At 39.9% G+C, this 24,407-nt stretch overlaps 1 protein-coding gene across 6 annotated transcripts in view; it reads left to right on the top strand.

Annotated features, from left to right (window-relative positions):
• Window positions 1-24,407, top strand: part of GRIA4 (glutamate ionotropic receptor AMPA type subunit 4) — a 293,300-nt gene that overhangs the window by 166,478 nt on the left and 102,415 nt on the right. For all 6 annotated transcript variants that reach the window (XM_054015559.1, XM_054015560.1, XM_054015561.1 and 3 more), the window contains exon 4: window positions 16,271-16,455. In XM_054015559.1, the coding sequence (XP_053871534.1) occupies window positions 16,271-16,455 (185 nt within the window). The remainder of the gene's footprint in view (window positions 1-16,270; window positions 16,456-24,407) is intronic.

Raw genomic sequence — 24,407 nt, 5'->3', positions numbered from 1 at the left:
TAGCTTCCGGAGGCCAATACCATCGAATTGCGTCCACACAAACCCTAATTTGAAATGACAATATCGATTTTGGTGCTACTCCGCTCGTCGGGGTGGAATACAGAAATCGATTTTAAGAGCCCTTTATTTCGAAATAAATGGCTTTGTTGTGTGGACGGGTGCAGGGTTAATTCGATTTAACGCTGCTAAATCTGAATTAAAGTCATAGTGTAGACCAGGCCTAAAAGCTTCACAATCTATTAGCTTTCTCTCTAGCAAAGGAGAATTGTGGGAGTCAGGTTACTTCACTAATTTAGGCCCAAGTCCTACAAATATTTGCTCATGTGCATTATGTTGCTATGGTATGTACTCCAATTGATGTCCCATGGAATGCTCACGTTAGCAATGTTAGGCAGATGCGCAGATCTTTTGTGGGGTCAGGGCCTTATTTTCCTGTGCATTGGTGTGTTGTGCTGCTACTAAACCATAGCTATAACTCACCTGGCTATATTTTTTAAACAGACCAAAATAATGTAGTAATATTTTTGTGACAGAAAAACCTCAGAACTATCTAAATAAATTGTTAAACTATTTCACATTATAGTCTTATGGTTTATTTAGACTTTCAAAAAGATCAAAACTAGGGTAGTTGTTTTTCAATATATACATATTCATAATCCAAAAGATAAGATTCATCGGTTTTAAGGCCAGAAGGGGACCATTATAATAATCTAATCTGACCTGTATAATACAGGCCATAAAATTTCACCCAGTAAGACATGCATGAAACCCTACAACTTGTGTTTGAGCTAAAGCATAACTTTCAGAAATATATCCAATCTTAATTTCAAGATTTCAAGTGATGAACAATCTACCACATTTTTGGTAAAATAGCCAATGATTAATTTTCCCTTCCCTGCTAAAAGTTTGCACCTTATTCCCAGTTAGAATTCTTCTAACGCCCAGCTGTTGGAACTTGTTAAGGCCTTATCTGCTATGTTAAAGAGCCTGAAATATCAAATATCTTCTCCCTGTGTAGATACCGATAGATTATCACTAACATGCTTCTTAATTTTCTCTTCAATAAGTTAAATAGAGTTAGCACTTCTAATTTCTCATTGTCAAGCATGTTTTACAGGACTCAAATCATTTGTGTGGCTCTTCTCTGAACTCTCTGAAATTTTTCAACATTACTTTTTAAAATGTGGACACCACAAGTGGACCCAGCAGCCAGTGAGTGGTCTCACCAATGTCTCATATAGAGATAATATCACCTCTCTATTTCCTGTTCTCTGATCTCCTGTTTATGTAGTTAAGGATCACATTAGCCCTGTTAGTCATATCATTCCATTGGAAGCTCACATTCACTTAGCTGTCTATGAATGTGAGATGAATAGTGAGGTGGCAAAATCTGCTGAAAACACCCAATGAATCTGGACCAGTCTGGGCCTCTTGCCCCCTCAGCTCATTCACTGGAGTGCTGTTTAGTGAGACATGATTGTTCTCCACCTGTTCTTGTTGTTTATTTGTAAGCTACATTCCTTTCTTTTTGCTCTAACTGGCCTCATTTTTAGTTTTAGTATAAAGGGTAGTGAAATCTTTGAACTTTTGCAGGTACTGTTAAAATGGCTTGTCACCGACTCTTTTTTCCCCTCTAAGGCTTGGTCTACACTACCCCCCTAATTCGAACTAAGGTACGCAACTTCAGCTACGTGAATAACGTAGCTGAAGTCGAAGTACCTTAGTTCGAACTTACCTTGGTCCACACGCGGCAGGCAGGCTCCCCCGTCGACTCCGCGGTACTCCTCTCGCCGAGCTGGAGTACCGCAGTCGACGGCAAGCACTTCCGGGTTCGACTTATCGTGTCCAGACTAGACGCGATAAGTCGAACCCAGAACTTCGATTTCCAGCCGTCGAACTAGCTGGTAAGTGTAGCCAAGGCCTAACAGTCTAAAGCAGCAGAGTGTTGTAGTCTTTGCATAAGGCTCAAATTCTAAGAGAGGATTCCACTGAGGGGATGAGTGCTATCTCCCAGCCTTGTGGCCTGAGAGATCTGGGATTATGCTGTGTCATGGGATTTGAGTGTAAACCATAGTAAGATACCTTTGAAGACTGGTCTGATGCTTCACTCCTGTAGGGTTGGTGCAGCCATTTCTTAATCCTGGTCTGAGTCAGATGGCCAAAACTCAGAAAGCGAGAGGCTAATGTAGTCTTAGGAACATGCAGGAAACCTTAGCATCACCAACCTTGTTACAAATTTGTATTTAATTTGTGTTTTTTCCCTTGCTGTGGGGACTGCTCATTCATACTCATATTTAATCAGACTATGTCTTAATAAAGCTGTAGCCTATATATCATTTTTTTTCTTTAGCATATCCTCATTTGGCAGTTTACAGGCTTTACCATGTTTGATATTATTTTAATCAAGAGACGACCATATTGTGACTATCATGTCCAATTCTTCTTAGTCTCTCTTTCAAGGAGATGTCACGTGTGGGGTTTTTTTTTTTAAGTTAAATATTGAGTGTAGGCAACTCTGAGAGATCTGGACTGTAACCAAAAAATTAAAGTTCAACAAAATGGTTAAATGGGATAGAGGAATATATATTACTGGGAAGGAATAGAATTCTGTTGCAAAAATTGTATTTGGCCATGTAATTACATACTGTATCATAATGTATACTCACAAGCACGTGGAATTAAAGTTTTGGGGGCAGCCTTAAATTGGTATTTTGTTAACTTGAGTACCTGACTTTACAACCTTAAGATTGTTCTTGTATTTTAATTTTTTGCATATACTAGAAATTATGTATGTATGTATGTAACTATGGGCACAGAGAATGATGCCCATAGTTGAGCTTGCCTGACACTTTCTGTTTTAAGACCCTATTTTCTTATAACTTTCTGCAACGAATGAGGCAAGGGCCCTACAGTGAACAACCTTATCCAGTACACAATGTTGATTCATTCCAGAGCACAGTCCTGCCTGTGCACTGAATGAGGCAAGTGTCCTGTGGGAAAAAATAATATGTGATCATGTCATTAAAGACTGTATCATAATGTATACACACACAAGGGGGCTGAATTATGGCTGCACAGACAACCCTAATTCTAGAATGTCAACTTTTGAGTGAATAATTGTGGCACCTTAGAGACTAACAAATTTATTTGAGCATAAGCTTTCGTGGGTTACAGCCCACTTCATCCGATGCATCCAAAGAAGTGGGCTGTAACTCACAAAAGCTTATGCTCAAATAAATTTGTTAGTCTCTAAGGTGCCACAAGTACTCCTGTTCTTTTTGCGGATACAGACTAACAAGGCTGCTACTCTGAAACTTTTGAGTGCTTGACTCTGCGACCTTAACATTCTGTAACATGGTCTTTTTGGATGTTATTTATACAAAGTTATAAGTGCAGCTATTGTAGCTGTTATAAGAGAAATAAAGAAATTGTCCCAGAAATTAATACAAAAATTCCACAAAATTAAGACACAGCCAGAGGTGTCACATATTGGGGCAGTAGGAATCTCTGGCAAAACCAATATTTGCAATTCTAAGTACATAAATTGGGTGTTCTTCTCATTTATCTAAAAGTATTCTCTGGCAATTTACTCACCATGTCTGCTAGCTGTAGAAGAAGGTAAGGTACTTTGATCTTATAGCTTTAGTTAGAAGGCAAAACTTACTGAAGTGGGAAAAGATAATGACATCGGAGAGGTGAAAATAAAGAGCATATGGAAAACAATTAGAGTGCCTTCAACACAAGGTCTCTCGACTGGATCCTCTCAAGTTTTCCCTAACCTTTATCACTTGGTAGATTGATAACTCACCTTCACAGTACATTTCCCATGAATGTTAGCAGCCTCTGAAATGTGAAAAAAAGAGAGAAGAGCTTGCTGCAGAGCAGCTGCAGTGCAAACAGGAACTGACATTGTCTGAATCTTTGATCACAAATTCTAGCTTCAGAGTAGCCCAAGCCACGGTTTGAACAAACTCACTGAAGGGCTTGTAAGGGAATATCCTACTATGTTCTGTAGTTTCATTGAAACCTTTAAAAAAAAAATTGTGGCTGCTCTATATGGATAGCATTTTCTTGTTGCTGTAAGTTCTCCCCAGGAAAAGCAGGTACACCTACTGTACATGAAACTGTGAGTACAGGAATCCTATGAAACTAAGAAAAAAGCTCTGGACTACCAATGAAGCTCATTTTGTATATGTAATGGAACACTGACAAGTGTTGCTCCATCATACAAAGAGACTGCAAACAGAGAAAGGCAGGAATTAGCAGTGGGCCTGAGACATGAAGTTTGGAACTGAAGCCAAATTTCTTGTAAATGTAGAAGTGTTTGGTCAGGCCATTATGATACATACCTCCTTTGTAAAGCATTTTGAGATCTACTGATGAAAAGTGCTATATAAGAGCTGGGTATTAGTATTTAATATTTATTATTACAGAGCGAAGAGTGATACACACAGTTCACATGACGTACTGGATCAAGGTGAATAGTTCCTTGATTTTGGTTCAGACCCATCTTAGAAGGGTGTGTAAAACTATTTTCATGATTTAAAGAAGGAATGACTTAGCTCACAAGTAGAGCTGTACATAACTTGAATAGCAAAACTGGTTTTAGATTTTTGGGCCTACCAGGCAAATTGGACAAAGTTTGTTTGAATCTTTCATTGAATCTTCTGCCTTTGGGTTTCAAAAACAGCAAAAGTAGGGGATTTGGCAAAATGTTCCACCCAAACAATGAAAACATAGCAGGGCCGCCCAGAGGATTCAGGGGGTCTAGGGCAAAGCAATTTTGGGGGCCCCTTCCATAAAAAAAAGTTGCAATACTATAGAATACTATATTCTCATGGGGGCCCCTACGGGGCCCGGGGCCTGGGGCAAATTGCCCCTCCCTCTGGGCGGTCCTGAAACATAGCAATGCAATGCAATTGCTGCTGAAACCACCAAAAAATCCAGGTTTTGTGATAGATCTTACAAATCTCACTGGCTTTGCCTGAAGTTTTGGGATCGTATGTACAGAAATTCAAAACAAAACCATAAAACTGTGTGAACTGAAACCACTGGAAAGGGAGCTGTAACTCTTAAGAGATTAAATTGATACATTTTGTGCAACATTGTGTATAAATGGTGGGACAACATGGAGCCATGGGTCTATCGATCGGCCTACGTATTCATTATATGGCAGTCGTCACCATAGTAACTCAATTTTGCTTAGTCCTCCATACCATGTGATTTAACTGTTCATTGCACACCCCAAATTTATTTCCTAAGAATTACTTAACCAATAATAAATTTGCTTTTAATGGAAAAATCCACTTCTGTGGAGGGCCCTGTGACAGCACGGAGGTCAGAAAAGGCAAGCAGCAGGTGAGCCAAACCAGAATATCTCTGGCTCCTAGCAGACAGGGTAAAAGAGGTGAGGAGGGATGGTTCAATGGTCAGGGTACTAGCCTGGGTTGCGGGGGACCTGGGTTCATTTCTTGCTCTGCCACAGCATCCTGTATGCTCCTGGACTAGTCACTTAGGGCTTGTCTATACTTACGCGCTGGTTCGGCGGCAGGCAATCGAACTTCTGGGTTCGATTTATCGCATCTTGTCTGGACGCGATAAATCGAACCCAGAAGTGCTCCCCGTCGACTCCGGTAATCCTGCTCGGCGCGAGAAGTACGCGGAGTCGACGGGGAAACCTGCCTGCTGCGTCTGGACCGCGGTAAGTTCGAACTAAGGTACGTTGAATTCAGCTACGTTATTCACGTAGCTGAAGTTGCGTACCTTAGTTCGAATTGGGGGGTTAGTGTAGACCAGGCTTAGCCTCTCAGTTTGCCATCTGTAAAATGGAGATAATATCACTTCCCTACCTCAGAGGTGTGTTATGTGGCTACAGCACTCAGACGCTAAGGTGATGGGGGCCACATTAATACCATAGATAGATACAGACTGTGATATGATTCCAAGTGTATTAACCCTGTTTTCCTGCACCAGACAGTGCAATGAGCTTACTAGTTGGAATAACATATGGTGTTAATACGCATAAATTGCACTCTGTATGCTGCATAGTTTTATTAATAGCTTATTTCCTGCACGGCAGCTCCAAAGTTAGAAATAATGCTGTAATTTATATAATTAATAATTATGTTGTAATAATTTCTATTTGAAATGTGTGGCCACTTCAGTGACTGTATCATGGGAAAACAATTCTGAATGAACTGCATGAGTAAAGAGGAAAAAAACCCTTACAGAATAAAAAGTTTCCATGATTTGAATTATTGGAATTCTAATTATAACATAGATAATTGATTACTGGAACATTTTTTTTTAAATATCACTCTCCAACAATGTGCAGTCCAACAGAATGATAGGCAAAGCAAATATCTTCGTGATCTCTTTGATTTATTCTGACATAATCTAGCAGAGTTAGACATTAGATTTTATTTTATGTTTAAATTTTAATAAATAAAATTAGGGAAGTCATGGCTAAGACACATTTATTTTGTATGGAAATAAATATATTCCTATAAGAAACAAGCATTAATCATTGTTCTGTTCTTCATACGGTGCCATAAAATGCATGGCATTTTAAATGACAAATGAGACTTGGGACCCGCTTGGGAAAGCTTACAAATCCCTGGGCTCAACAGTCAGATCTGTGCAGATGGGCACTCAGGCCCACACAGATCCTACATTGCTCAGCGTGGTTTCAGGTGGATCTAGGTGCAGCACACAAGCCTATGTTTAAATTAAACATGATGCAAGACTTTATAGCAGTAGTTCCCAAACTGGGGTTCGCGAATTGTTACGGGGGGTTCTCAGGGAAAAATTCCCTAATGGCGGACAGAGCTGTCCCTAGGGACTCCGGGCAGCATGGGGCCAGCAGGCCGGAGCCCCAAAACTTCCAAGAGCTAAGCAGATCAAAGCAAGCATCTCTCTCACACTGAGGAGACTTCACCTCCCTTTCCATTTCTTATAAGGAGTCTTGAAGGTTGATATTTTTTGCTGTTTTTAAAATTAAATAGGCAGCTAGTATTGTTTTTAAAATTATTATGAAGAACAAGTTTAAGCTTTGTTGTAACATGCGTTGTTTGTCTGGACTTCTCAAGATCTGAATGCTTGTGTAGGAGGAACTCTTTGAGTTGGCTTCTTAAATACCTTCATGCTGTTTCACATCTGATACTCCTTGATGAAACATAGGAGCCTTGTCTTATAACAGGCTTATTCAAAGTGATACAAGCTATGAAAGTGAGATCTTGGAAGAGTGTTGCCGTTTTCATAATACAATAAAAATACTGTAATGATAAATAATAATTAATAATACATAGTGTGTAATAAGCATGTCACAAAAACAAATTTTATATTTCCAAGATCACTGCTTTTATAATTTATACTCAGGTAAAGGAGAAAATCCCTGGAAATATTATTTTTAAGAGGGGGTTCACAAGACTTGACATTTTAGTGAAAGGGGTTCACAGGTTGTTAACGTTTGGGAACCACTGCCTTACAGGAATGTGTTGTGTTGGTATATATGGAACGGGTTAGTTATAGATAGTATACCAGTAGATGGCGCACAAGAATAGGTAGCATAGTTCCTGGGTTTTGTAGGACCAATAAAACTTGTTGGACACTGCAAATAGCTTCCTCTGGCTGCTTTTTGTGTCAACAACAAACCTCATGTCAGTTTTTCTGCTTCAATTCTTCATTGTGGCTGCCCAGGGGCATCGAGTCACAGCAGTAACTGTGTTTAGGAAATGGAGGGAGTGAGAGAACGACAGAGAAGTGTGACAAAACCAAGACTTTAAGTGAGTGCATACATTTGTTATATTTGAATACCAATAGCTTCGCCGCTTTTTTTCAGTAATGTGTTTGTTGTGAATGCCTTTAACTTTTTGTTTTGTATTCCCGAATGTGCGAACTTAGGTAATGGGGTGGATGAGATGGGAGTATAGGAGAGGGGAGAGCATGAGAAATGGGTTGATGCTGAAGTGCAGTTAAGGGCTGGGGAGAGGGGAGCAGAAGAGGAGGATGGAGTGTGAAAGTCAGAAGGAAAAAGACTAGTGCAGATTGCCTGGATGAAATGAATTGACACCATCTGAAGTGAATCAAATGGTGAGATAATCAAACAGTGGCAGTGGAAACACAGATGACCAGTCAGGGATAAGTGTAACGGTGCCTAATGCCAAGAGAGTGGTGTAGTAAGTGTGTGGAGTTTAAAGGCATCAGGAGGATGAAAAGTGTTGACTAAGTTATCTGGCTGTTAGCAACTGTGAGAGGATGCCCCTGCTGCTGGTAATACTACTGAAGAGGGCTTGTCCAATGGTAGACAAGAAGACTGTTCCAGAAGACTGTTACTGCTGCTGAATGTGAGGGAGCTGCTGGGACCCCAGTGGAGGTCCACTGAAGACAGAGAGGGATGCTGGTGGGATGCTCCCTTGCTGTCCTTTTTCACCAGCTAGGACACATACATACAGAGAAGTTAGAAGGGCTACAATAAAAGTATAGCCACATCACTGGAATAATACTTGGTACTTATCTTCAAAACGTATTGCAAACAGTAACTAATTAATATTCAGAACACCACTGCGGGCAAATAAGTTTTATTATCCACATTTTGCAGACAGGAGACGTGAGCAGAGAGGTTAAGACCAATAATTCCAAAAATGTCTGTAATCCTTCTGGCTGGTGGAGTCAGGAGCAACCAGGGCCAGGTTCAATATCTAGGGGTTCCTCTTAACAATACAAAACAGAACCAGCTCAAGCCCCCACCCAGTAGCCTGGGAAAAATAAACACCAGCCTGGGCGTCTTTAAGAGGCAACACTTCCCCACTCACAACCATTAAGTCTGTGTATAATAAAAACTTTTATTAAAAAGGGAAAAGGAGCCCAGCATTAATCTGGGAAAACACCACAACCCCATGCAAAAGCATGTGACCATAAGCAAACATCCACCCCACAGTATGCTGGGCAGTGTCCTTTGCTTCCGTTACCCATCTTGTGGTGTGCAAGTTCAGCCAAATGTGTCTTTAACATGCCACTCCCCTGTCCCTCTGCTGTACCCCACTCACAGGAGGTTGTCCTTAGTCAGCAAAAACCTAGAGTTCAGAGATGCATTCACACTGGTTCCCCCCTTCCAAAAAAGGGATGTGTGCATGCCAAGCAATGCCTCCACTGCAGCCACCTCCTCTGCAGCTGACTCAATGCTGCTGTTATCTCTGCCACTGTTATCTCTGCTGCAGCTGACCACGTCTGCCACTGTTATCTCTGAAGCTGTTATTTCTGCTGCTTGCTGCTACTTCTGCTATGCCACATTTTCAGATTTCCACACTTAGCCCAGATCTTAGTGATTTCAGGGCCGGCTCCAGGGTTTTGGCCACCCCAAGCAGCCAAAAAAAAAAAAAAAAAAGCCAAGATCGCGATCTGCGGCAACAATTCAGCGGGAGGTCCTTCGCTCCGAGCTGGAGTGAGGGACCGTCCACCGAATAGCTGGACGTGCCGCCCCTCTCCAGAGCGGCCGCCCCAAGCACCTGCTTGCCAGGCTGGTGCCTGGAGCCAGCCCTGGTGATTTCACTGGATAGCAGGGAACCGCTGTGCTACTGCCTCTTCATGGCCTTTCCCTGCAACTCTCTCCCTATACCAGGTCTAAGGTTTAGCTGCTAGATCTGCTCATCAGTGATTTTAGTTCTAGTAACGCTGCACTCAAACAAGGTCTCCCAATTGAGTCCAATCAGCTCCGTCTTTAAACACTAGAGAGGAGAGGATCAAATAGTATCTAGGTCTCTTTAGGCAGCACCCACACCATCAGGTAGGAACACCTATCCCCACATGCTCTCCTGTTCAGTGGGATATGGTATCCCTACTCCCTGCTTAGCAAGTGAGGTTCAGCTTAGGGTGACCCACTCACTCAGGACAGGCTAAACACAGTTCTGCTGTCCGTTACACACACAATAACGGTAACGACATTTCATTACTCCTGCATTCAATACAAACGTGAATTGTAACTCAAAACTACCCAAAATTGATCATGTTGGCAAAGCAGCTCTGTCTGCTGAACACCTAGGCAGAGTAGGGGTGCCTATGCAAATACAGTCTTCTCCTGAAATCTTTTCCCCCAGTGTATCACTAGATGTCAGATGAGAACTCATTTAGACCCTGCTTAAATGTCCAAAAATTTTGAGTATCTCCATTTTGTTCAGTGCCCAACTGAAGATAGGTAGGTGTCTCAGGCTGGCCATCCAAAAATGAAGGCACCCACAGTCAGTAGTCATTTTTTGAAATTTTGGGGTTGTAAGGCCACATGGCAAGTCAGAGCCACTATTAGAACACAGAAGTTCCCAGTTCTGAGCACAGACCACAGCATTCTGTGTCACACCCAACTCTGTATCACAGACGCATATACTGACACCAGCCTTCACTTGTAGTCACTCCTGGGTAGAACTGTGTAACAAAATCACAAATTTAGCCAAATTTCTCTCTGTCTCTCTCTCTCTCTCACACAGACATACACACAAACACACGTGCACTCATACACACCTCTTTTCTGGTCAAAATTGAAAATTTTGATAGAAAATGTTTTTGAAACTTGAAAATTTGCATTCAGTTCTATTCCTGATGTACCACATCTAAGTGATTTCTGGAATAGTGCCAGGATTAGTAGTGTCCCTTATCAAAGTGTCTACCTGGAAAAAAATTGCTGGTTGGAAACTGCAGTGAAGGGAGCTCTTTTCACTTGTATTGTAACCATGTCAAAGTATCCCAAAACTCTGTGTATTGCCATTGATCAGACTGAACATGATGTTCCCTGAAGAGCACTTCAATCTGCTTCCTATATATTGCATGTGTTGCAAGTGATCTGGGTATTATGGTGATTTATGAGGACAGAATCTTTTCCTCACAGGCTTTTGAGGAGAGGTGGGCTGAGACTTTCAGGGATTTTTGTGTTTATTTTATTTTATTTTATTCTTCTATGCTGCTGGATATTTATATGCCAGGGTGGGATTAGCAGTCATTTATATGCATATTTTATTTTATGGGTTGGGCACCTAGGAATATTTTAGATGCCTGAGTTAATAAATAGTGAGAGAGAATATTTAGGAGCTACTGTATTGATGGTTAAGAACAAAACATTATTATAACACCCTGATAGGGTCTTGAGACAATGGGCTACTGTCTGGAGATTCCAGGGCTGCTTTATTCAGCCCAAACACATGGGGCTTTAGAGCCATCAGGCCCTATCCTTCTTTGTTAGACCAGTATTTACAGAGGACCCCTTTGCCCAGCTAGGTGAGGCAGGGCCAAAAAGGCTCATGAAAGTATGCATCCTGGACACCATCCTGCAGTAACTTAGGGAAGAGTAGAAACATACAATATCCTCTCCCAATTGGTGGGAAAAAGAATTTAGCCCTCCCAAGAGTGAAGAAGGTGTATCCCCTTCCATCCATGGTTACTTTTATTGCTGCTATAGGGTCCACAGGTGAATCTTGTGTCAGGATTGTTGTACTAACATTCCTGTTTCACACTCCTTTTCCTGAGGGGAGGGAAGAGTAGAGTTAAAGACAGTGGCAGTGTTGCTAGCTCTCACAATATTTAGTGCCTTACTTTAAAGCCCCATCTCCTAGATTCATGTGACTTTGTGAGAATCTCAGCTTTCATCTAACAAAGACAAAGGAAGTTTCTAGCCTTCACTGTTGGAAAGAACATTTTGAAAATGTGAAGCCTCAAGAGAGCAACAGAAGATAAAAGAAAAGAGCCTGACAGTTATTATTTTTTAAAATCTTATAATTTTTGAAGAGTTGGGGTTGGCCATGCAGCCATGATTTACTTGAATTACTCTGACTGCACCACAGCCTTAAATGTTAAAATAATAATAATCTCCTCCGTCTGCAACATTTCCATACAATTCTTGTCCTGAGAAGGTAGATCAGAATGTTCTATTATGGAAAATTATATTGTTCTCTCTGTAAAAAACCTGCAAGACTTGTCACGTATCAAATCTTTTTACTTGTTGCTGCTGCATAGGATTATTTTCAATTAAAACCCCCCACATAATCCAGAGGGATGGGAGGGGGATAACCCAATTAAAAAATACTCTTTTATTTTCAAGGTGCCTTGTTGCAGTCTCATTAACAATGGTCAGATATATCTGTGAACATTATAATGATATGCATGTTCAGCTTTAATTTTCTGGTGGAATAGAGTACAATATAGTGACTCTCCGTTTTCATAATTATTTCAGATAACATTGGTGACTAGGATATCTTTTTGAAAAGCAACATTCGTTTGTTAAAATACCACAATTTCACCTATCTGTAAAATGAAAAAGTAAGGTTGTGTTGAAATGTTAGAGTGTTCTTTTTGTAACCATTCCCTGCATACATTTTTGTTTCAAAACATCAAAGTAGCAGTGCTTTTACTATTCATTGAACAATTGTGAATTGTATCTACATGTCAGGAATGACCTACAGAAAGCAGCTGGCAGATTTTTTAGGAAGCATTCTCAGAGCCGAATGAGCTCACGGAAGAAGGGAAAGGAAGCTTTCTTTACATTTAGGAAGGCCAAAATAGTGGTTTTAGTCAATAGTATTGCAACTAAATTTACTAGTTACTATTCATAGATTCATTGATTTTTAAAGCCAGAATGGACAATTAGATGATCAACCCAGTTACCCCTGCATTGACCCCAATAATTTCAGTTTGACTAAAGTAGATCTTCCAGAAAGGCATCATTCTGCAGTTAGACTGATAGTATGTTAGCTGGTACTTAGTATGTACTGTGCTGGGAAAGTTCCCCTGCATTTCTTTATTTGCTTCTTTCATAAGCATTTTGTAAAATGAAACATCGCCTAGAAGCACATGGATTGGGTAGCTAAAATTGTCACTTAACAGTCTTAATTGTTACGTTTTAAAAAAACAAGTCTTTGTTTTGTGTAACAAATAATATTCTACAATATGTAGAATCGACTGTATCCATATCACAGTATCTCAACAAAATGAACTGTACATTTATGTAGCATAATTTAAGACAAACAAAGAAGTTACAGCTAAAAATAGAGAAGCAGAAAAGAGATGCCTTTTAGCATAGAGCTATAAGATCCAACCCAGCTGTCCTTACTCAGGCAAAACATCCACTGAAGTTTGTGATTTTTGCCTGAATAAAGATGCCAGGTTCAAGTCCTAAATTTGTAGAGATTACCCTGTGGTCATTTTAATCATTTGGAATTTATGCCGCTCTGGGTAGAGTTCATTTTTTCTGAACAGTACATCCAATTATTTTTTGGACAAATAGGCATACTCTTCAATATGTCCAAGTTTGATGCCAGCTGAGGCTGCAAATGCCTGCAGTTCATTCCATTTAAACTCCAAACTTGTCAGCCTGCAAAATTATATTATTTTCCCCTACACATAAAATACACAGCTATGTCATGGATACCATACAAAAGGATTTTGACCTGAATATATAATAGTAGCTTCTCTGAGATGGAGAACTTGTATTCCATCCAGCTGATCGCAGCTCAGCTTTGTTGTGTTATATGTGAAAGGCATATTGGCATGAAAATATAGCATGGTTGCCAACTAGTGACAAGAAACTATACAACTCTGCAATGTCTAAATGAAGGCAGTTGCTAATGAAACATGGCAAGCTAAACCTTGATCCACAGTAGAATTAAAACTTGAGTGTTTGGCTAGTAGTTGTCATTCGCTGTGCTGGGAGAATTTTCTGCCTTGATCAAAGCACATCTTCATAAAGTTGTCCAAACTTAATAAGAAAAGAGTGAGAGGATATCAATTGCCATTTCAAACAGCATTCATTCTGAATCAAAGCAAATGTTAGTCTGTGTCGAGAAACTGAATGAAATAAATGTTGACTGTGTTGATATCAAAGATAAAGTCAAAGTTACACCATAAATGAGGTAGGAACATCATGATGCAGCTCTAAATAAAAAGATATATATGGAAATGTATAGAAAATGAGGCAAAAAATACAATGGTTAGGAAAGAATCTAGGCATGATTTGAAAAGATAATTACAGGCAAAAAAAGCAAGAGTAAATGTAGCAACAGGAAGAGCAGAATAATTGTGAAGTAATTAACTAGAATTCTTCGTTCTTCTTTGGTGGAAAAATAACTGATTTCAGGTTAAAAATGAACCCTGGCAATAGAAATGTTTTACTGGTGATTCTATCAAGTAATTTACTTTAGCAAATTATCTTAATTACAGACATGTAGTCCAATTCATACATATTTCTTAGTGTACCTATTTCTTTAGAAATGGTCCTGTGGAATGAAAATTATTCTTTAATCCTTTGTGCAGAATGCAAATATATTTTACTTGTATTTTTATCAACCCAGACTTCACTTATCTTTTTGAAATAAATGTTTTGTTCTCAGTGATAAAGTGTACTAAGGTAATCTCCATCATCATAAAGCTATGTACTTTAATCTCAATTATGTCATCTGTATTTGAGGGGGAAATACCTAATAATTATAAATGATACTATATAATCTGTGTATTTTTGAGTATGAGTGCTTGATTTCATTGGAATAGGAACAATCTGATATGAATTCACCTAGACTATTAGGAGTTGAGTGCAAGAGGTAATAGTGCGTGTCATGCCAAAGACAATTTCTCCTAGATTTACAGTAGCTCTCTAATTTGACCTGTGACATCCACATCATGAGGAATTAATGATGTTCTTATAGGTAATGTAGAGGCAAACAAGTCTATAGTATATTTGTGGGTCTGCTAATATTTAATTATTTTTTGAATATTCCTGTTCTTTGGATGGGTAGACCTATCAGTGCCTTTATATAGTATCTTTCCTGTAAAAGGATCCCAAAACATATTGTAAACTACAGTATTTATAGGGATCAGTTGCATACCAATGAAACGCAGCCATCTCTTCATAGAACAGCGATCCATTCTGCATCAGTAGCATTACATATTAGCTTTCAGGAGGTGAAATGAATATTTTTTCCAACTGAAACTAGAGTGAGGATTTCAGGTAGGTAAAATATAGCCACCCAAGTCAGAATATAGCCATGGTTCTGGACAGGATATCTGGTCTGAACGATGGCATCTCCAGCAGCACAATGTCAACTAGCAGCCCCATGCTGATTTAATACTCACTCTGGATTTGAGTTGTTGGATCTCTGCTCTTTTAGATAGAATCTCCCAGTGTTTTAAGAATCTTCAGTTGCCCTGGGTGAATGAAGGAAAAGCAAATGGTTCTAAAAAAAGATACTGGCTTTCCCCATCTGCTAATGGGCTTTGCAGATGAGACATTATAATTATAATGCCTATATACTGCTGTAGAAGGTGCATGACCAACAGTGCTGCTTAGGGATCAGGTGGGGGTTGGCAGGCTGCCTGCTGTTGATGCACAGTACTCTCCTCCAGTGCCCCCACCCCAAGGGTTTCCAGTCCTCCCCTTTAGCAGAAGCGTTTGGGGGCAGGGCCCTTGAACAGTTACAATCTTTTCCAGCTGGCCCTTCACACTAGGGAAAGGCTCTTGCTCTAGTATTGACCTTTTGGAGTGGATAAGAGAACCCGGGCCTGCCCTCTCCACTGGCTCTGGTCTAGGGCCCAACGGTGGGCAGCTACACCCAACACCTTGGGGTTCTAAGCCACTGCCTCTCCCAGACCACATCCTACCCCAGTTTCCTTCGGCTTCCCGAAGTAGATTACTCCAATCAGTTCCCTGATCTGCACACTCCTTTGTGGGTTTTCACAGGTCTGTGTTGTCAGGTCCTGGGCAATGAATCCTGGGCAGTACTTCCCCCTCAGAGAAGCCATCTGCTCCCTTCCACTGCCTGTCACTGAACTGCTCTGCTCCCCTTTTCAGAGCCCTGCCTCCAGCCTGTGCAGGCTTTGCAGGTGTGTCTGTGTGCAGTTGCTTGAGCCCTGAGCTGGTCTTTAACCCCTTGCTCTTCCATGTGGGGTTTGTGCTTTTCATTCAATGGCCTCAGAGCGCTTCACAAACATTCACTGGGTAAGCTTTACAATCTCCCTGTGAGCTAAATCGGTGTCATCCCCATTTATCAGTTCATTGCTCACAGTGATGGCCATCATATAAATGCTTGTAATAATAATTATTAATAAGCTTATAGATAGTTTAAGTGCTGTGCCTGAAGTCATAGGTAGCCAGTAGCAGTGTTAGACCTAGGAGCTATGACTCCTCCCAATCCCCTCTCTATTAGACCATACATTAAGGGATTTGATATTGATTAATAACAGTTATGATTCATAAAATGCAAAGATTGTGTTGTTAGTGTATTGTATCCTTTTCTTTTAGGTTACTCAATACTTCAAGCTATTATGGAAAAAGCGGGACAAAATAGCTGGCAAGTCAGTGCCATATGTGTGGAGAATTTTAATGATGCCAGCTACAGGAGGCTTTTAGAAGACCTGGATCGAAGACAAGAAAAGAAATTTGTAATAGACTGTGAAATAGAGAGGCTTCAGAATCTTTTAGAACAGGTAATACAACTTTTAATGTCACTGTAAACCCATTACTATAGTTCCACAAGAGCAGCCTCTAAGCTTTACCCTTCATTTATTTTTGCCAGGAGAGAGAGAAGGGGGCGGCCAGGGCTTCAGTGGGGCGCTGTCAGCGGCCCCAACTGCTGAGCCGCCTGCCGGGAGGGCTCCGCGCCACTGTCGGCTGGGAGGGAAGGATGCGGGCTGCCCTGCCGGGCTTGCTGCAGGGCGCTCCGCACCGCCACCCCCTACAGGGCGGCCGGAGCGGAACAAAAAAAAAACAAAACAAGCGGCTGTGCTGCCCTAGGATTGTGCCGAATGCCGCCCCGTAGAATCTGCCACCCCAAGCACGAGCTTGCCCGGCTGGTGCCTGGAGCCGGCCCTGCTGGCAGGTCAGAGACAGCAGGCAATGCTTGTGCTGCTCAAACATCAGCCCAGAGCTTTAACACATCAGTGCTTGGGGAGTCTTGAACCAAAGTCTCTTGGCTGGCAGAACAACACCCTGCTGCCAAGTTGTTCAAGAAGAGTCCCCCAATCTTCATTTTATTATTAAATTTAGATTCGATTTTTTAAATCTAGATTGAATGTTTTTCTAAAAGCTCTGCTCAGGGAATTATTTTGGGGAAGTTCTATGCCCTGTGCTACACAGGAGGGCAGGCTAGATGATCACAATGGTCCCTTCTGGCGTTAGAATCTATGCATCTATTTTAATATATATATATATATATATATATTAAATGCCAATTTTATTTGAAGAAATTGCTTATGTTTATCCAGGGTTATTTACTGTTTTCCAAACATCATAGACAACATATTTCCAGCTGTACAAGGTCTCGAAATCATTATTATACACATTTAAAAGGGGAGTGTTATTATCCATAGCAAAGTATTTGTGAAAATGGAAAAGAGTGAAATAAGTGATCTTTTGGAGAAGGGATGGAGGGTATGTTCTTCCTTAGTTAACGAAGGCAGCAGTTATGTAAAGGAAAGACTATGTGCTTAATTATCCACTGCCTTGTACTTTGTATAGTCATTTATACCTGTGCCAAGTGGGCTTAAAATGTTATCATTCTCATCTGGAGAATCTGGCCATATCACTGTCTCTCTCTGAGCTATTTCTTAAATGACAGGGGGGGAAATAATAGTTAGAAAAGAGCATTTTGCTAAGTAATAGGAAAATAACTTGAGGAAGTATATTCTTTTTGTGTCTCACTAATCCCACATATTATGCTGATGCTCTGAACATGCACTTTTCAGTATCTATTGCCACTGTGTGAATACTACAGTGAATGAATGCCATCTAGTGGTGCTAAATTCTGTTTTATTGTGCTACTTGCTTTATTTTATTTCCTTATTTATTTATTTTTTATTTTGCAAAAGATATATTAGAGGTTTATAAAGTTTTTATTGCATAAAACTTTAGTGATGCAGATGCTGGTATGAGCAGCAAAACATAAAATGCCATTTGTGATTCAGAAATGTGCAAAGTAGTTTTTTTCTGAAAACCATTACAGATTAATTATTTTAACGGCAGAAACATGAGAGAAAGAAACTAAGAATTAACGATATGGCACTTCTAAATTTAACAAGGATTATTTCAAATAGGTGATGCCATACATATTCATTTGGCCAAATCTTGTGCCACTGTGTCATTGTGTTTTAATGCACACTTATCGTAGCTTATCATCGAATCCTTCTCCTATCCAATCTCTTTTGTAATAAAACAAAAGAGCATTGGTTTTTAGGACTGATTTTAAAGTGTGTAGGGAAGCAATTTTTTTCCTGAGTTTTTGTGTGTGTGTGTGAGAGAGAGAGAGAGAGAGAGAGAGAGGTTCAAAACCTGGAACAGTTGGCCTACAGAGAGAGTGGTATATGTCCATATATATTTGAACGCATATTTCTGCATAAACTCATGGATAAATTGATCATCTATTGCTTTAATGGCAAGTAAATACATATTTTAGAGCATGCTATCATTTTGATTCTGATCTCACTGATACTGGTTTTACACTGGTGTGACTCCATTGACTTCTAGGAGCCACTCCTGATTCTCATGTCAGCAACTGAGATTGGAATTCCTTTTTAGAATAGTTTGCACTCTTTGTTTGGATAGGCTTAGGCCTGATTCTGCACTACCAAAATCAGTGGAAGTTTTGCCATTTACTTTAAGAGGACTAGGATCAGCTACGTTGTATGGTAGCTAACACAAAGTGATGGCAATTTAAAATATCAGGCCCTGACTTCTTTCATTTTGCATAAGGATTCCGGTAGCCTGTAGATGATAGATGTGGTGACTTCACAGAAGAGGAATTGACTGAGTCTCAAGCTCCATAAATGATTCAATAGGCCTTTTTTTCCCAGACTTTTTGAGAAATGAAGTTTAGTTGTGTGATGTACAAGTCAATGTTCTGTAGTGTATATTAGCAGAAGTAAGTCTTAGTAAAATGAGACCTCAGCGCAAAGTGCTCTGCTTTTCAATTTTTGCTGACTAAGAGTGAGAAACTGACTTATTTGTGTGGGTGTAAATTAATGTGTATTAAAGAAGTGTAGGCTAGGTTCAGAACAGTTCTTCTTAGAAGGGGATGTATAATATGCTGTATGTCCTACCCTGAGATAGCTGAGATTCTGGTTTATGATGACTTCATTAGCTATGTGAAGACAAAAGTAAATGTAAAGAGAAGTTAATTGTTTAGATAGATAGATAGATAGATAGATTAGATGCATAGCACCTGTTCCTTGGGAAGGTAGCTCTGAAAATCCAGTACAATGATTGCTAAGGTTGAAAAGGACAAGCATGAGGATTCTGCTACTGCATTTGGAGGATAGGGAACATGAAAATACCCACTCTTTTATGGATGTATAATGTGTTAGTTAAGTTTTGAGGGTATCCCCAAAGAATCATCTTGCTCAAAATCCTTATGCTGATGGCATGGTATAAAAACCAAGATAGAAAAGTAAAGCCAGCTCTTTATGATCTTGGTGGACAGGTATAGGATACAAATGGACAAGGAGGAAGTTGCTTCATACTTACACTCCAAAATGCTAAGTCCAGCTCCAGTTTAAAATATGCCTCTATGCTGTTGTTGAAATAAGACTCCAGTGTTTTTGACTTTCCCAATTCCCAGAGATCTACTTTATCCAAATCTATTTCACAAGCTTGCTCTTTGTAAGATCTAAATTAGACTTAATTGTCCTCTAATGTGTCCTCATAGGAGATGACCATCTGATAGGGTCATCCTGTTTCTAATCCAAATCCACAGACAGATGTTAGCAGGTATAAAATAATTAACTTTCACTCTCCTGCCTCAATTTATACACACGTATATTACTAATAAGTAGTTAGCTGACCTTTTTGTTTCATCTACATTTACACAGGCATAATAAAAACAGCCAACATGTGTTCACTGAAAATTGTAAATGGAGAAGTATACTGAGAGATTAATACACTCTTTGTCCACTTTGCCTAAAAAATCATATTTGATTGGCACATTTATTCCATAGTTTTTAGATATATATCTGATGCACAAAATCAGGAATGGTGTCCCTAGCCTCTTTTTGCCAGAAGCTGGGAATGGGCGACAGGGGGTGGATCACTTGATGATTACCTGTCCTGTTCATTCCCTCGGGGGCAGCTGGCATTGGCCACTGTTGGAAGACAGGATACTGGGCTAAATGGACCTTTGGTCTGACCCAGTATGGCTGTTCTTGTGTTCTTATCTCAAATATTTATCACTTAGGGCTACATTTCAAAAATGTTGTTGTTATTGTTCTTAATTTGTATTACAATAATGCCTAGAATCCCCCTCTGAGGTCAGGACCCTGCTGACCTAGGAGCTGTATAGACACATCGTTAGAGGCTGTCCCGACCTGAATGAGCTTGCAGTTTAGAGAGACAAGATAGAAGAAGGGAAAGGGAGGGACAGAAATGGGAAGTGACGTGTCCAAGTTCACACACAAGTTGGCGGCAGAACCCAGGGTTACTGACTCACAGTCCATTGCCACAGGATCATGCTACCTCACGATTTTGCCTGTGCCCATTCTATGAAAAATTATGCTTTCAGTCACAGGTGTTTAAGAGCACAAACATTTTTTTTGTGAATTAGAGGACAAAAGTAATTGAATGAGACTGAGGATACTATCACCTTAATCATGTTGTGCTTCTAAACTGTGCTTCCAAATTGCCCTCCTAAACTAATTTGCATGCCTACATTATTGGTAAGTGCTGTGCAGCTTGGCTTTCCATTTCCTAACAATCAAACTGCTAATACGTGCAGTGACGACTAGTGATTTATAAATGGAACAGTCCATGGCAACAATAGTGATATGCACTACATAACAAGAATCAACATCAGTATGTTTCTCCCACGTTTCACTAAGAGTGCTCATTTCTTCTTCTTGTGCATTGTAAAACAGTGTCTCCCTTTGTATTTTCAGCTTGTTCAGTAAAGCTCAGCAGCCAAGTGGAGGTAAATTCAAACTGGAAATATGAACGTGTATCTTTTAAATGAGCGGCAGCTCATTATTTTAATCCTATTATAGGTGTGCTGGATTTGGATGCTGAACTCCTATTTCACCACAAATGTACCCATGGAACAAAAACCATTATCACAGCGACCCCAGCAAAGCAAATCAGGGTACTCCCAAGTAACAGCAACTGCAAAATTGTAACTAACATTCCTATCTGCTTTGTTATGAGGTAGCACGATCCAATCTGTATATGCTGCAAAATCAAGGATACTACTCAGTTTACTAAAGCAAGAAGAAAATAGATGTGTAGCAAAATGCGCTCACTGTTTAGGGAAATGTCAGATCACCTTGTTCTAAGACTTACTTGGTTTAATCAGTTGTATTAGTTTGCTTTCCACGTTCTAGTGAATACTTCATATATTTCTTTTTTTATTTCTTCATTTGCCCACTTTCAAACGAGGCTGAAGGAAGATGCCATTAAAGCTCACATGAAAATGTAGAAATGGTCGAAGAATAACATAGGCAATAAACTGTAGAGTCAATCTCAATTATTTTAATTTAAATATATCCTATTTGTTCAAATATATTTGCTTTAATTGCTGTTACTTCAAATGTATGCAGCACTCAAAAAGTGTATTAAGACATATGAATCCAAAGCACCAAAGAGATTTTACACTCTAAACAGACAAAATACAAGGCATGCAGAAAAAGATGATGATGGATATTCACTATTGTTAGTTCCACAGATTTTGTAACATAATTTTGTGGTTTGGGGGTTTGTTTGTCTTTTTTTTTAATCTGTACTAAAGGAAAATGTTAATTTAATTTCTAAAAAGAAAGGAAATGCCAAAGTTGATGGTGCCTGTCCAATCTTTACTCTGTCTGCTTGTGCAAATACATACAATCTTTGAATACATGCAGTCTTTAAACGCGTTGTCTTGCACTATTTGTGCACAGGAGTGGTCAGTCAATGCTCATATATGAACAATGCACAGTTAATATGGTAGGGATATAGCAAGACTGAGACAGGGTGTTACAGATCTGACCCTTATTTCTGGCCAGATTTAGGGTCCAACTGTCCAACACTAATCGCAGTAGTGCTTATATGAGCAGTCCCATTGAGCTCAACGTAAACAAAAATGTCAGAATCAGGCCAAGAATTTGGTTTGAAATAAGGCACAGATCCACATAGACCTACCTCATTCTCTGCTTACTGTTCAATTGCACATGCATAGATGGGTCTTGTGGAAAATAGTATGTGATCAGGTAAATACTCTTTCATAATTGAATTTTGCAAATATAAGGCCAGATTGTGGTTCAACTAATGAGCCTGCACTGGGCAGCAAGGTAGCTGTTATTCTCCTGCTCTGGCTACCTGCATCATAGGCAACAGCATGAGATCATCCTTTGGTGGGGTTGCTACTCACCCTCCCCTGGGGATGAAAAGTTGATGGTGTCAGAGAGTGAGTGGAGCCTTTGTTCTGCTCTCCAGTGCACTGGTCAGTGGAGCTCAACTGAGATTAATTTGCCCCAGGTATAGGGCGGGTCCAGATTACTTCCCTCAGGAGTAAGGAGTGAAAGAGAACCAGATTGAGACTCAGAGTCACAATCTGGTTCTGATGGTCTGCTCGTGGGGCAGCACAGCTGCACACTATCCCCATATAGGCTTATGACGCAGCCACAATTTAGCCCCTAGAGACTATCTCCATCCCAAATTTCAAGCTTATACCCCCAAGCTCCATTGCACTGAAGCTGTCAAAAGAAAAGTGCTGAGCTCTCCCTCTTGATCTATGTGTGTGCACATTTGTGGAAATATATATGGCGGGGCTATATTTTGTTTGTTTGTTTGTTTGTTTACCTTTCTTTGTATTTGAAAATGGTTGAACAGTGTTTTGTTAACTTGCCTTTACCTGCTGTTCAGCATTGACTGTGAACTACTGGAGTTTGTGAAAAATCCTGCACATGAAGTGCAGCTAGTCCTTTTTGGTGTGAACACCTCGGGGCTGGAGGAACCATTTTTTATCATTTTTATGAGCTTTTTACTTAAATGAAAATGTCCACAATGGATTCTACTATCTCCTGTCCCACTCCCTTAAAAATCTCTGGGCCAGATTATAAAAGGCCATAGTTTGTGAATCTTTGAAAAACTCCCACTCACTGCAATGATAGTTGAATAGGACCCTTATTGCAGTGGTTACTTCTTTCCTTAGAAATTTATATCTACTTCCGGTGTCTTTTTTCTCTATCTTTTTTATCCATCTTTTCTCTTCTGTCTGTAGTAATCCAGGTTGCATTGGCTTTCCCATCTTCTACCTTGCACAGTCCAAAACTCTTACATTTGCTGTATGAGAATCTTTAAATATATCTCATCTATAAACACTGATCTGTCTTTTCTTCAACGTTGCATAATATAACAGGTTAGTTGTCAAGATCAGCAATCTGGCTCCTGAGCTGTACAGCAGGTTGATTTCAATCTTTTTTTTCCAATACAAGTGCCCAATGCAACCTTTTCCAAGAGACCAGCACCTCTTCGTTCAGCTCCATCAGTGTTCTGCATCAGCCAGCCCTAACATCACCACTCATACAGAATTGCCTTCACCTTTAAAGACAGAGGTGAAAATTGTTATTCAGCGTCTGACGTACATTCAGCTGTTCAATGGAATTATACACATTAGTAAAGAGAACATTCACAGCATCTAGTACCATTAACAATGAAATCTAGGAAGTAAAACAATATTAACATTGTAACACTTAAATTTTAAAAATCAGAAGCCAAGTTATAATTAATTAATATGATTAAGCAATATTGTCATGTGGTTACAACAAGGTGCTGAGAACCAGGAGTCTTGGAATTTGTCCCCAGATCTATGACCAACTCAATGTATGTCTTTGAGCAAGTACTTCAACATTGCTGATCTTCAATTTCCACATTGGTAAAGTGCTTTGTGATGAAAAGTGGGGTTCAGATCCAACTCCCACTGCAGTGAGAGATGAATCAGGCCCTAAGTGTAGAGTTTAATTATTATTTCTACCACCAAACTAAAATTGAATTGGCTGAATACAATTTGTGACTGGGGAAAAATATGGAAACCAACATATATCGTTTGCTCTATTTCCTGCACTCTGCCAGTGATAGCATTATTTCATCAGGATTAGCTACCTAGCTGCAGGTTACACTGCTAACATGATAAAGTTGTAAATTTAACTGTTCATTAATTAAAATATATATCTATTTGGCTTATTGGTTTTGTTTATTTAGGTTGTTCTGCTAACTTTAACAGAGTACTTGGTGTTTGGCCAAATTACGCTTAACTCATTCTCATGATTTACTGAGGCTATGTCTACACTACACAGCATTGAGCGACATGGCTGTGTTGCTACAACTGTGCCGCTAAAAGTCATGCAGTGCAGCTGCTGTTTGTCGGCTCACTTGCAGACAAAAAACTTCCACCCCCAATGAGCGGCGTTTGCATTGTCAGCAGGAG

Source organism: Malaclemys terrapin, chromosome 1 (genome assembly GCF_027887155.1).
Source record: "Malaclemys terrapin pileata isolate rMalTer1 chromosome 1, rMalTer1.hap1, whole genome shotgun sequence".
Taxonomy (NCBI): domain Eukaryota; kingdom Metazoa; phylum Chordata; order Testudines; family Emydidae; genus Malaclemys; species Malaclemys terrapin.
This window is presented reverse-complemented; position numbering and strand designations above follow the sequence as displayed.